General features: G+C 36.5%; 1 protein-coding gene across 7 annotated transcripts in view; it reads left to right on the forward strand.

Annotated features, from left to right (window-relative positions):
• The first annotated feature begins 3,333 nt into the window (after nucleotides 1-3,333).
• TINAG (tubulointerstitial nephritis antigen) overlaps nucleotides 3,334-14,353 on the forward strand; it is an 85,538-nt gene continuing 74,518 nt past the window's right edge. For 2 of the 7 annotated variants that reach the window (XM_050789564.1, XM_050789562.1), the window contains exon 1: nucleotides 3,367-3,862. In XM_050789564.1, the coding sequence (XP_050645521.1) occupies nucleotides 3,508-3,862 (355 nt within the window). In that variant the 5' untranslated portion in view covers nucleotides 3,367-3,507. Of the gene's footprint in view, nucleotides 3,863-14,353 lie in introns of all 7 variants that reach the window. The other 5 variants (XM_050789565.1, XM_050789566.1, XM_050789567.1 and 2 more) reach the window with 5 other exon arrangements.

Below are 14,353 nucleotides of genomic sequence, written 5' to 3' on the forward strand. Positions count from 1 at the left end.
GAACCAATCCTCCATGGATACCGAGAGACAACTGTATACTTGAAAAAGATAAGTATGTGTCCTACTTTATATTTTAATTAGCTTGATTTAGTCTTTCCACAATGTATACATACATACTACAAGGCATCAAATTGTATGCCACAAATTATACAATTTTTAATTTTCAATTAAAAATAAAATAAAGTTTGATTCTGGGTTGGGGGAGGGTTTTAATTCCTCAACATATCTGGCTTGTTATTCTGGGAGTAGGGGAGGAAGAAGGAGGAGTGGGCTTTGGCCAATAAATACTTCATATAGCTGTAGTTCTAACTAGCTTGTACTAAAGTGGTAAGAATGGTGAGAATATGAGTGGAGTGACAATGGTGTCTGCTACTATCCTACTAATGGACTGAAGGAACTGGCTGAGAGGGAGGTTGATGATGTATGGGACCTAAGAGGTAAGGGAAGGAAGAGATAAATGGTGTCAGACTGAAAATTATAGATGGAAGAATTATCTGGGAACCCTGGTACCTTGTCTTCAGTCTGGAAGGAAGAAAGGAAGATGGCTGCAAATGTAGACAGGTTTATGGTTTTTATGACAGGAAGGTGTGGGATTAACATTTGCTTTTTTTGTTTTCTTGGCAACCTGTGGGAAAGGGTCAGCTCTAGAAAATGAGAGAATAAGTTAGGAAGGCAAAGAGATTTGTAGTAGTCACCAAGGGAAAGAAGAGACAAATTAAAGAAATATGAGCAGCATTTAAGAGCTCTGCTAAGGTAAATAACCCAAAATTTATGGTGTCACAAATTTTATGGTCTAGTAGATCATCTCCAGCAGCCCTCAGTAGAGAAGGTAGAGGGGAAAAATGCAAATTGCAGAATTTATTTATTTATTGAATAAATATTTATTGAGCATCTACTATGTGTTAGGCACTGTCTTAGGAGCTTGAGATAAAACTATGACAGAATAGACAAAATTATCTGATCTTGTAGACCTTACATTTTGGAGGGGAAGTGCAGAAAATAAAGCCAATGAATAAAATTATAGTATAACGTGATAAGTACAGAGAAAGGGATAGAGGATGTTGAGACAGAAGAGGGTTTGTCATTTTGTATAGAGTGTGTGGGAAATACCTCCCCGAGAGGTCGAAAGAGATACAGCTATTTGGTTATCTGGGAAAGCATGATTCAGACAGAGGAAGCAGCAAGTGCAAAGGCACTGAGACAGAAGTGTCCATGGTATGTTTGAGGAATGGGCAAGAAACCCAGTGTGAGGACGGGATCAGTGTGTGCAAGGTATAAATGATATAAATTAAGTTCAGAGAGATGAAGTTGGAGGTCCACCTTGGATATGATCTTGTGGCCCATAGCTTTTAAACAGATTCAGTGTTGGAAGTTTGAGGGAATATGAGGTGTGAGGACTGGAAGCAGGAGTGTTGAGAATGTCAGTGAAAGTAAATTTCAAATGATCATTGAGAAGGGCAGGAAATGAATCCAAGAGTGGGCAGGTAAATCGGTAGCATTATGAAGAATGAGAAGAGAATCAAGAGAGAATGAAAGCATAGAAAGCAAGGGAGGAAGAGTTTCTAGGTAGTGGGTATGCTTATTAATGAAAATTAACATTTATTTAGCATGTGTGATGTGCTAAGTACTTTGTGTTGTTATCGCATTTAAATTTCCCACCCATCTGATGTGGTAATAAATATTATTATCCAAATGTGCAGATGAGCACATTGCAGTGTAGACTAAGCCACATACCCAAAGACATGCTGCTAGTCAGTGGCAGAGCTAGCATTTGAATTCCATCAGTCTAACTTTTATGCTCCCTTCCTCTCTTTTCCCTGCAGTTTTGCTGAGGTATAATTGACAAATAAAAATTGTATATATTTAAAGTGTACAACTTGATGTTTTGATATGCACATACATTGTAAAATAATCAACCCAATCAAGCTCATGGACATATTCATCACCTCACATAGTTTCAATTTTCTTCTTTCTCTCTCTCTTTTCCCTCCCTCCTTCTCTCTTTCATCCTTTTTTTTTCTTTCTTTCTTTTTTTTTTTTTGGTGAGCACACTTAACATCTACTCTCTTTGAATGCTGCATAAGACACCTGTGTGACAAGGATAAACACAGACCCATGGGGGAGTGGTTGGTAGGAGGTCATTGGTGAAAGCAGGTGGGAATGGAGGCAGTACTTTGCAGTAATTTAGTGACTCAGTAGATGGCAAGGAAGTGGAGGCAGCAGGTGTTGGATGGAAGAGACAGGGTCATTACGGATAGTGACATCAAGATAATGTAGAATTTTTTTTTTTTTAAAAAGAGAGAGACTCAATTGGTTTAAAGCCTGAGAGGAAGGTGCCAGAAGAAAACGACACAATAAAGACAAAATTGTGAGTTGAATAAAATATAGAGCAAGGTCAAGGAGCAAGTTTGTAGGGTTGGAGTTATGAAATAGCCTGGGAAAGGAATACCCCATTTCATAGACAAATAACTGAAGACCAGAGAAGTAAATGGTGAACCCAAGGTTATAGAACCAATTAAACAGTAGCTCAGGGACCAGAGTCCGGGTTTTCTGATTGCCAAGACAGGTGCTTTCCACTAGTCCACCCAACAACTCTTGCTGAATCATCCTCTACTGGTTACTTATCCTCAATCCAAAGGAAGTTATTGTAGTTAATAAATAAATACAGTGTAGCCAAAAACCAGTGTAAACACACAACTCTATAAAAACACTAATGACACCTTGTCCTTCCAGTTTCCTTCACAATACCCTTCCCCCATAGCTCATTCACACTGAGTACTGACTTGAGTATAAACTTCCTTCAAGATACTGAAGGTTCCCAGTATTTATGCTAAGCAGGAACTCAGGTGGAGAGAACTAAGGTCACCCTCAGGGAATTTCTTGCTGAATTAGGTTCCACTAAGCCTTGAAATCAAAATGCTTCTGCTAGGTAAATGGGGTGCAGATGGGAAATCAAACCAGTGTGTGACTGGGCATGATTTAGAGCAACTGTTATTGATGTGACAGATCCTAGCAGGCAACCTCATGAGAGCTTGCATTTTCATTGCAATGCAAGCAGATAAAATGAATAATTGCAATTTTGACTTTTGAATTTCCTGTACCTTGCCAGTGTTTATTTTAGCCATAATCTGGGTCATGTATATTCTAAGGAGGCTTTTGATTTAAGAACCTAGATTTTTGAGAGGCATGCAATATTCAATGTATCGCTATGCATAAGATTTTATGTAGATATTTTGATGATGCAAAATTTCTACATTATATGAAATATAAGTTTTTTTAACTTTGGCGGAATAACAATAGTTTATTTCTAACATACATTATCTTGGTCAAACATTGAAATTCTTGATTAATGTTTAACTACAAGTATACTCATTTCAAGTAAAGGATCAGTTTCAGGGTTCAGGTTGAAGTGTCTTGATGACAAGAATTCAGGTTCCAAGGAGAAGCCCATAAGGCTAAGGGTATTGGATATAACGGAAAGTGGAAGCTATACCTGACTTCCAGAGAATGTGGACTGGATATAAGATCTTAATCTTCTCTTACCTTACTGCAGAAATCTGGATGGAGAAGCAGTATTTACCTCAAAGAGAAGTGGACCTAGAAGCTTATTTCACTACAAATCACACTGTTTTGCAAGGTACTCGATTCAAAAGAGCCATTTTCCAAGGGCAATACTGTAGAAATTTTGGCTGTTGTGAAGACAGAGATGATGGCTGTGTCACTGAGTTCTATGAGGCGAATGCATTGTGCTACTGCGATAAATTCTGTGACAGAGAAAATTCTGATTGCTGTCCTGACTACAAGTCCTTTTGCCATGAAGAGAAAGAATGGCCTCGTCACACACAGCCTTGGTATCCAGAAGGTAGGCTTTGGGAATGTGTTTCAACATTATCCTCGTTCATAACAACAAGATCTGACAAACTTTCTCTCTCTTTTTCCTTCTTTCAATGAAATAAAAATGATTATTGCAATTGATAAAATACATTTCTTTGGATTGTTAAAGTGCTTTGGTTTGGATGTGGGGTTCCTGTGTAATACAAGCAACTTCAGGAAAGTTCTGATCTGACAGTCCTGAGTGCTGATCGGAATCCTGACCAGTGAGTTTTGAACACTCACTCAACTTATATAAGGATTACTTAAAACTCTTCTCTCTCTCTCCTTTGTATTGACATCAGGTTTCTCAAGACTTTTTGTGTGTAACTTCTTAGAGAGTCTCAAGAAAGTCACAAGATTTACTATCTTGTGATAGTAAGTAGAAAGTCACAAATCTACTATCCGTAGATTTTAGTTGTTATTTCAAGGGGCTAATGGATGCATGAGCATTAGAAACTGTGGTATTAGTAATGCTATTAAAACCAGGACAAAATAAAATAAAGTCAGTTATCCGCTCTACCTAAGTCATACCAAATATATTCTTCATGTGTATTTTTGTTTTGCTTCATTTGTTTTTCCAGTCTTGGACTTTTAAAATTATTAAAAAGAAAGGAGGAATTCATATAGAGTAGTTGAAAAAGTCTAAGGTTAAATGGATAAATACAACATAAGGAGGATGATGGTATTCATTATATTTATTTAATTGGAGGAGAATGACTATGAATTTTGAGCATTTGATATAATCAAGCTCTGCAACAAAAACAAAACAAAATTCTACAACTACACTTAGATGAGGCTTTATTTTTCTGTCTCTCATTGTATGAAATCTCCTTAGCAGAACTTCAGGGTTAATCAGACTTCTCCATCACACTACCGTAAATGGGTGATGGTGGCTAGAAATCCCAGTTAGAAAACATTTTAGGGTAAACTAGGGGCTTGGAATCCTTATTTCAAAACCCAGATGTCATTTAAAAAGTCAGAGCAAGACTCTGTTTAAAAAAAAAAAAAATCCAGATGCCGTAGCCTTCATTCTCAATAATGCCATCTTGCTTGTAAAATTGAGGAAATGTCTCTTTATGTGTTTACATATGTATTATTTTAAATTTTCCACTTAATTATTATTTATCCTTAGTCTTTACATTTTACCTATAAACAGCGTTCCCTTCTTCCCTCCTTCCATCCTTCTCTCCCTTTCTTTTATCCTTCCTTTTTTTCTCTTGTGTGTGTGTGTGTGTGTGTGTGAGAGAGAGAGAGAGAGAGAGAGAGAGAGAGAGAGAGAAAACAGTCTTGCTCTGTCACCCAGACTGGAGTGCAGTGGCAGGATCATGTCTCACTGTAGCCTCGAACTCCTGAACTCAAACAATCCTCCTCCCTCAGCCTCTTGAGTAGCTAGGACTACAGATGTGTGCCACCACACCCAGCTAATTTCTTTTATTTTTTGTAAAGATGGGTTCTTGCTATGTTTCCTAGGCTCGTCTTAAAACTCCTGACCTCAAGCTATCCTCCCACCTTGACCTCCCAAAGTGCTAGGATTACAGGAACGAACCACTGCGCCCAGACTTTCCTTCCTTTCTTCCTTCCTCTCTCAGTTCCTCCTCTCCTCTCCTCTCCTCTCCTTCCTTTCTTTCTTTCTCTTTCTTTCTTTCTTTCTTTCTTTCTTTCTCTTTCTCTTTCTCTTTCTCTCTTTCTTTCTTTCTTTCTTTTTCTTTCTTTCTTTCTTTCTTTTTCTTTCTTTCTTTCTTTCCTTTCTTTCCTTTCCTTCCTTCCTTTCTTTCTTTCTTTCTTTTCTTTCTTTCTTTCTTTTTTCTTTCTTCTTTCTTTCTTTCTTTCTTTCTTTCTTTTTTTCTTTCTTTCTTTCTTTCTTTCTTTCTTTCTTTTCTTTCTTTCTTTCCTTTCTTTCTCTTTCTTTCTTTTTCTTTTTCTCTCTCTCTCTTTCTCTTTCTTTCCTTTCTACCCCTCTCCTTCTCCCTCTCCCTTTCCTTTCTTTTCCTTTCCTTTCCTTTAACTTTTATGAGCCATTCCCATCTTTCTCCAAAGGTAACCTCCTTTAAAAACAGTTTGTGTACCCTTTTACAGCAGGTAGCCTTGTTTTGTGTGCTTGAATTATTAATTTATATAGACCATATTATGCTACAGACCTCATTCTCTTTCTTGATTTTCTCAGACAGCAGCATGTTTTAAGACCCTCTCCATGTCTCCACGGACTACTGGGACTAGTCTGTGGCTTCTGACTGATGCTTAATTCTCTGTGATGTCCCTTCATCTCATCTAACTCCCTGTTCCCTCCATGGTGGGTGGACACCTAGGTTGTTGACAGCTCTTTGCTATCGTAAAGAAGTCCATGATGGACAGCCTCATGCATGCCTTTTTATCGACTTGCATGATACAACAAGACTCGAATTGTTGGGTTGCAGGTATGCAGGTAATCTGCCAGATGGCTCTCAGAAGTAGCTGCATTAGTTTATGGTCCCCTAGTACTATATGGGGACACACCTCTAACAATTAATATTATGCAGAGAAGTAACCTTTACTTATATAATCAGTAAAACATGATTTCTCATTGTCATTTTAATTTGCATTTCTCTAATTTCTAGTAGGTTTGAGCTTCTCTTCATAGACTCATTAATGTTTGTCTTTCTTCTTTCTGTGACTTACTTTTTCCTATCCACAGCCTTGTAGTATAACTTAATATCCGGTACAGCAAGTCAGCTTATTCACCCCCCGCTTATGTGACTTAGGTCACATAGACATTAATATTCCATAAACAGTTTTTGAATAAGTTTTTCTAGTTCCTCAAAAGCACTTCAGCTAGAATTTTGAATAGAATTGCATAAAATTTATAGACGTATCTGAAGATAGTTGAACTCTGTAATGTGATGACATCTCATCAAAGAGTGTAGGATATTTCTCCACTTACTCTGAGTTTTAAAAATACCCTCAAATAGATTTAAGACTTTACTCTATAGTGGCCTTATAATACTCTTTGTTTATTCCTGGATATTTTAAGATTTAGTTTGTATTGCTTTTTTTTTTTTTTTTTTTTTTTGACAGAGTCTTGCTCTGTCACCCAGGCTGCAGTACAGTGGTGCCATCATGGCTCAATGCAGCCTCGACCTTCCCCAGGCTCAAGTGATTCTCCTGCTTTAGACTTCCAAGTAGCTGGGACTACAAGTGCCTACCACTATGCCTGGCTATATTTTTGTTTTTTTTATATAGAGATGGGGTTTCTCCATGTTTCTCAGGCTGTTTCAAACTCCAGAGCTCAAACATTGTATTGCATATTTTAAAAATATATTTTATAGTTGGTTGACTGTTGTTATGAATAAATGCTATTTATTCATGAGAGCTCATATCCTATGTGGCAATTTTTCTCAATTCCGTTATTAGAAACAAAAATGTATTTCTTTATCGCAGTAAAGATGTCTACACCAAAACTCCAAGTAAACATCATACATAATAGAGAAATGTAGATATATTCCCTTTATGACTAGTAATAAAACATGGATTTCTACCTTTTTTGCTACATTTAACAGGGAGATATTTGTTATGCTTTAAGAGAAAAAATGAAGTAAAACAATCTGAAGAGAAAAAGTAAAACTTTTATTATTTGTAGATAATGTGGTAATCTATATAGAAAAAATAAAACCAACAGAAAATAGCATTAATATGAGTTAGAAATATTTAAAAACCAGAATTTTTTATTAAAAAATCCAGATGTTTAGCTACTCTTGAAAAATTGAAAAATCTGACAATTCTGCGTCCAGGGTCTCGCACGAGGTTGTCATTGGTTAGAGAGATGAGTGGTGGATGCCACTTTTGGTAACGTGTATTTTCCATTTCCCCACATACCTTACCCCTTGCTATTTTCTCTCTGACCCACTTCTCTCATTTCTGCCAGGGGTCAATATGTCTGTAGTTTCTGTAAGTGGAACTTACCTCAGTTTTGCTCAATATACAACTTACACAACTGTACATGGACCCTTGGGCCATTACTATTGCAGGTATTTTGGGATTGAAAGAAGGTAATTTATTTGAAAATGGAAGGTATATTTTCATTGAAAAATAGAAAATACATGTTTAAAAATAGAAAATACATGTTTAATAGAAAATACACCTTTAAAATGCTAATTTTAACTTCTCTATTTTGTCATGTTGGTATGATCCTTAAAATAATAGGTGAAGTTAATATATATTAGTAACATGATGAGAAAACATAAGGCATCATAAGGAGCCCTGTGCCCAGGATTAGTTAGGGATCATATTCCTGTTTTTCAAATGTGGTTTCTAATAGTGACAAGATTGGGCAGTCAAGGGAAATTCACCCCTCATAGAACCTGAACACACTACATATTTAATTAACAGACCCTTCCGTAACATACCCTGAGTAGCATGTTTTTTCTTGTCTTACTGAACATACCCTTCCTCCTCCTTACACACTAAGATTTATTGAATACTTACTACGGAGCCAACAACTGTTCTAAGCACCTTTCAGGTATTAACTCATTCATCATTTAATTCTACATTGTTTAATAGAGTATTACTTTATTTTAATTGTACAGCAACTTCTTGAAAGTAAACATGGTGATTTACTTATCACATACTAATTATGGTGCCATGAAGTGGGAGGCCTAGTAAATATTGGTTGAATTTGGATTAATTGGTATTTAGAGGATTTTAATTTTATTTCAAATTTTGTATTTGTTGAATTAAATAATTTCCTCATATGATTTAAAATAAAATATTTTCATAAGTATACTTTTTCATACATAAAGTAGTTTTAAAAGATTTAGAAAGTATCAAAGTATTATTGTTTATGGTTTAAATGTGCAATTTCTATATTATTTTGGATGTTGGAATATTAACAGTAGTAATTGATAGTATTTAAAACTTTTTATATATCCAAGATTGCAGTAAGCATCGAGGGTCATAAGAAAAGAGTATTATAAAGTCCCAGGCCTTGAGAAACTTAGGATCTACATGGGTAAGGAGACTTAGGTATATGAAACAATTAGGAAGCATTGTGTGACTTGTATGCCACATGTAGACAAGAATATCACCCAGGAAAGTTGAATATATTAAAATGGTTAACGTTTATTTGATAAAAACTGTGTACCATATAAGAATATGTCAGATTGGTGGCAACCCTAACTAAAGTACATATTTTTAATGCATAAGATATTTTGCCTGGATTCACTTTGTCGTTAGTGACGAGGCTGCATGCAGCCTTCTGCTTCATCATTGCTGGAAAATGGCCCTTGTAGTCATGAGCTAGTTTGGCTCTTCATGCTCCAAAAGTAATATTTGAGTACCAACAAAAAATTGGAAAATAGAGTTATAGTTTCCACATTTTGAGAAGACATTCTAAAGCATAGACGAGCACCTCTGTTTTATCTCTTTGGCCAGAATATAGTCACATGCCATGCCAAGCATCAAAGAGAGGTTTTGCTTAGCTGTGTGGTAATGTGTCTAACTATGAATGGGGTTCTGTTACAAAAAAAAAAAAAAAAGGAGAGAATGATATTGGGAATAACCAACAATCTCCGACAAAAATTAAGAATGCAGAATCACCTAAAAACACAGCGACTATTTGGATGTCTGCCTTTCGATTGGTTATTATATCAATTTAAATTTTTTCAAGTCTCAGTTTAAAAGTATGAGTTGTAATGCTTTTAATGTGCTGAAATGTACTTGAGCTTTTCTTATTTGAGACACACAGCTCATGCAAAAAGTAGTTGCTACTTCTTCAATATCCATTTTTGCTTGAGAGGTAGAATTTTGCTAAGATTTTAATTTAGGGTCATAGTTAATGTAGAACTTATGTTCTGGGTATAGTTTTTACTCTATTCACTATGAAAGGAAGTAATTAATCATTTTATTTTGTAGCAAAAAGTTCATATTAGACTATAAGTGTTCCAGTACAGATAATTTTTTTCTTTTATCTTGCTTTTGAAAGTAGCTACTTGAAAAGAAAATAGTACTACACAATATTGAAAAAATGTGCAAAATTAGTTAAGATAAAAATACAATGTATATTATTTATATTATTGTTTGCATGTATAAAACAACTTTCCTCTGAGATTCTATGATCACTCACTGACCTATTAGATATTATTTTTCAGAGATTTAGTTACATGGGTATTGTTCAGTTCTTCTTATTGTGCCTGTTCTAAGAGCTCTTTAAATCAAGGATTTAAAACTATGTACCTTATCTTCAGGATTAAAAACATAAATATATCCATTTTGTACAAATTGGAAGTAAAACATACCGGTAAATATCTTCTTCCTGTGTTTTCTTTGCCATACCTGATGGTAACTTCCAGTAAATGATTTCAAATGTCAGGCTGGGTGTGGCGCCTCACACCTGTAATCCCAGCACTTTGGAGGTCAAGGTGGGAGGATCTCTTGAGGTCAAGAGTTTAAGATCAGCCTAGCAGTACAATAAGACCTCATCTCTACCAACAAAAGAAAAAAAAAATTAGCCAGTCATGGTGGCATGCACTGTAGTCCCAGGTACATGGGAGGCTGAGGCAGGAGGATCCCTTAAGCCCAGGAGTTTGAGGCTGCTGTGAGCTATCATCCCACCAATGCACTTTAGCCTGGATGACAGAATAAGACCCTGTCAAAGTAAAAAAAAAAAAAAAAAAGCAAAAAAATTCAAATGTCAGATGTGGAGAACCAATGATAGAGTTGAAAACAGAGCTCGAGTGGATTTTCCAGACATAACCTTTTGGTGTAGCGGATTTTAAGGAGAAAGTCTAGTAGACCATCTGTTGTGAACAGACCTAAGCTAATTTGATTATGCACAATATGTTCACATTGGTAAAAAAATGTATGTGAGTCACTGACGTGTTTGAATTTGGTGAAGTTTATTTACTTCTTCACAACCTCCTTAACTATATTACAATGAAGATAAATCACAGTCCATACTTTGCCACGTATACTGACAGTTACAAAAATACGACACAGACCAATTCATACAACCTCTATAAGCTTCAGGAAGTCTTCAGTTCCGGTCCTTTTAGGTGTTCCCACATCTACGCTGCATGAAAAATTTATTAGAGGCACATGTGATAACATTACAGAGGTAGGATTCTGTTACCTGTACAGTGGCTATCAGAGAATGACAATTCTTCCTTTCTACTTGGCTGGACACAGTACACAGGACAAATATCAGTCTTAGAGTACCAAGTCTAAGAGTACAGGTGCTTTTGAGTTTAAGAGATACATATAAACTATGGGATACAAGGGTGGGATGCGACTTTGAAATATTTTAGGTTAGCCTCATAAGTTAAAAAAAAAAAAATAGAATTTAACCAATGGGAATTAATTATTTATCACAATTATGCTGATTAACAAGTCATGAATTTTAATAATAAAACCCATTTCTGACATTTATTATACTAATACTCTAGGGTTGATCAAAATATGGGCATTGGAAGAACTTGTAGCAGTTGCTCCAAAGTCTGGTCTTTCAGAATGAAAGCCACTGAAGGGGGATGGATTCCTGATTAGAGCAAGCAACTGCCTTTCCGACAGTTTAGACCAGCACAGATATTTATAATACACTGTGGTGAACTATTTTAAAATAAATTATAGACAACTTATCATTATCTTTTCACAATTCAAGAAGTGAAGTTTAGACCGGCACAGATACTTATAATACACTATGATGAACTATTTTAAAATAAATTATAGACAACATATTATTATCTTTTTGCAGTTCAAGAAGTGAAGTTGGCCAGGTGCGGTGGCTCACGCCTGTAATCCCAGCACTTTGGGAGGCTGAGGCAGGTGGATCACAAGGTCAGGAGATTGAGACCACAGTGAAACCCCGTCTCTACTAAAAATACAAAAAATTAGCCAGGCGCAGTGGTGGGTGCCTGTAGTCCCAGCTACTCAGGAGGCTGAGGCAGAAGAATGGCGTGAACCCGGGAGGTGGAGCTTGCAGTGAACAGAGATTGCGCCACTGCACTCCAGCCTGGGCGACAGAGCAAGACTCTGTCTCAAAAGAAAAAAAAAAAAGAAGAAGTGAAGTTTAGACCAGCACAGATACTTATAATACACTATGATGAACTATTTTAAAATAAATTATAGACAATGTATTATCATCTTTTCTCAATTCAAGAAGATAAACTATTTCATTCTCCAAATATATGATTTGACTAATATTGCTTTAAATGCTGTTAAAGTTGCAAAAACTGCCTTAATTTCAACAGTCATTAGTTTTGGCTTTGTTTTACTTTGTTCTGTTGGTCAAGATGCTATGTGTGTAACCAATTAATTAACTCACTCTGAGGAGCTCTAGACATATTTTACTGAGAAAGTATAGCTACCAGACAGGAATTCTTTCATATCACCACAATCATAGTTTTCAACCTACAGTAATCTGGGTTACTGCTTACCTTGAATTGATTCTCCCGTTTGAGTTCTGAATCCCATCTTTTGTCTTTTCAGTACCTCCATCTCTACCATTCTCTCTCGCTTTCTTGCTCTCTCTTTCTCCTCAAGCATCATTTTTTTTTTGTTTTCTTTTCTCCTGGTGATATGGTTTGGCTGTGTCACCACCCAAATCTCATCTTGGATTGTAGCTCCCATAATTCTCACCTGCCTTGGGAGGGACCCAGTGAGAGGTAATTGAATAATGGGGGCAGATTTTTCACATGCTGTTCTCATGGTAGTGAATAAGTCTCATGAGATCTTATGGTTTTATAAATAGGAGTTGCCCTGTACAAGCTTTCTCTTGCCTGCCACTGTATAAAATGTCCCTTTGCTTTTCCTTCGTCTGTTGCAATGATTGTGAGGCCTCCCCAGCCACGTGGAACCATGAGTCCATTAAACCTCTTTCCTTTACAAATTACTCAGTCTCAGGTATGTCTTTATTAGCAGTGTGAGAACAGGCTAATACATGTGGATTAACCATTAATTTCCAAAATGTGTTTTTGCCTTTCCCAACTTTAAAAAAGCTCTCCCTTAATTTTATGTCTTTAACCAGCTACCATCTCATTCCCTTCTTTCCTTTTATGACAAAATATCTGAAAGAAAAATTTACTTTCTTATTCCAAGTCTCTCATCAACCCATTCCTACAGGATGTCAACTCACTGCTACTTCACTGAAATTTCTCTTGGCAGGGTTATTGGCAGTTCCTACATTACTAAATGCAATATTCAGATGTCTGTTTTCTTGTTCTTGGCCTCTCAATAGTACTGTATGCAGCTGACCACCTAGAGCGTACGAAACACTTTCTTAACCCTGTTTTTCATGACACCACCCTCTCCTCAATTCTATTCTCCCTCACAGGTCACTCCTTCCCAGTTTCCTTTTCTGAATGTCTATCAGATGCAGTGTTTTGAGCTCAGTCCTGGACACCTTTTCTTCCCTACATACACTCTCTCCAAAAGACCCTTATGTAGTCTTGGGTTTGAAAAAGTAGATATGGATGTTTGTGTCTCCCAAATTCATACTCCAGCCTTGGCTTAACTCTGGTCTTTTATAAACTGCTGTCTACTTGATATCTCTGTTAGGATGTCTAGCCTAGGTTTTATCTAAATCTAAAATATATACAGTAGCAGTCTTGATTTCTTGACACAAGCCTGTTTCTTATTTTAGTGGTAGCTGTACCATTTCTTTGTTACTCAAGCCAAAGTCCTCATGAGATATCTTTGATTCCTCTTTTCCCTCATTCACCAAACTCAATCCATGAGTGATTCCCTTTGAGTTACCTCCAAATTATATCCACCTACTTCTCGCTATCCTCACTACACTTATGCTAATCCTTCATCCCTCCGGGAACCTCCACCCCAGTCAGCTCGACAGGAGTGATAAGTGCAGAGATTAGGGTGGAAACATTTTGGATAAGGCCTTACAGGTTACAGTAAGAAGTTTGGTCTTATTCTCAATTTGATGGGAAATGAAGATTTTAAGTAGGAAATGACATGATGTATATTTTTTGAAGATCTCTGTAAATGCTGTGTGGGAAATGAGGGATCCGTTGGAGTTGGGAAGGATTGTAGCAAAGGAGTGAGTGGACTGCTTCTGGGTATTGTATATAGGCTCATGCTTTACTGCGTCAGCACCTTGACCGGGGTCCGAAGTAACCGATTATGCCTTTTGTTAAAGAGAATAATTCTCATGCAAGATTAAAGTGAATACAGTGTCTCATAGTTATCTCTTACATGACATTAAGGAAAGATGACCAAGAAATGGAGTTTTTGTTAACATTAAATGTAGTGTTGAATTTTGTTAACATTAAATTTAGTGATTTGGGGTGGCTTGGTGATGGCGTTCTCCTGACTTCAAAATTATTAGCTGAGTATAAGTCAGAGAAGGGACAGTCTTTTTTCCTTAAGGATGCTTGAGACCTCTGTTCCATTTATCCATGGAATTCATATGTTGAACACTCAAGATTCACGAGGTATGATTATAAATCAGCTTTGTTTTTATTCCACATGCTCAGTTTTTAAGAATGGTCAGGGAAGTACT

The sequence above is a fragment of the Macaca thibetana genome, chromosome 4, assembly GCF_024542745.1.
Source record: "Macaca thibetana thibetana isolate TM-01 chromosome 4, ASM2454274v1, whole genome shotgun sequence".
Taxonomy (NCBI): domain Eukaryota; kingdom Metazoa; phylum Chordata; class Mammalia; order Primates; family Cercopithecidae; genus Macaca; species Macaca thibetana.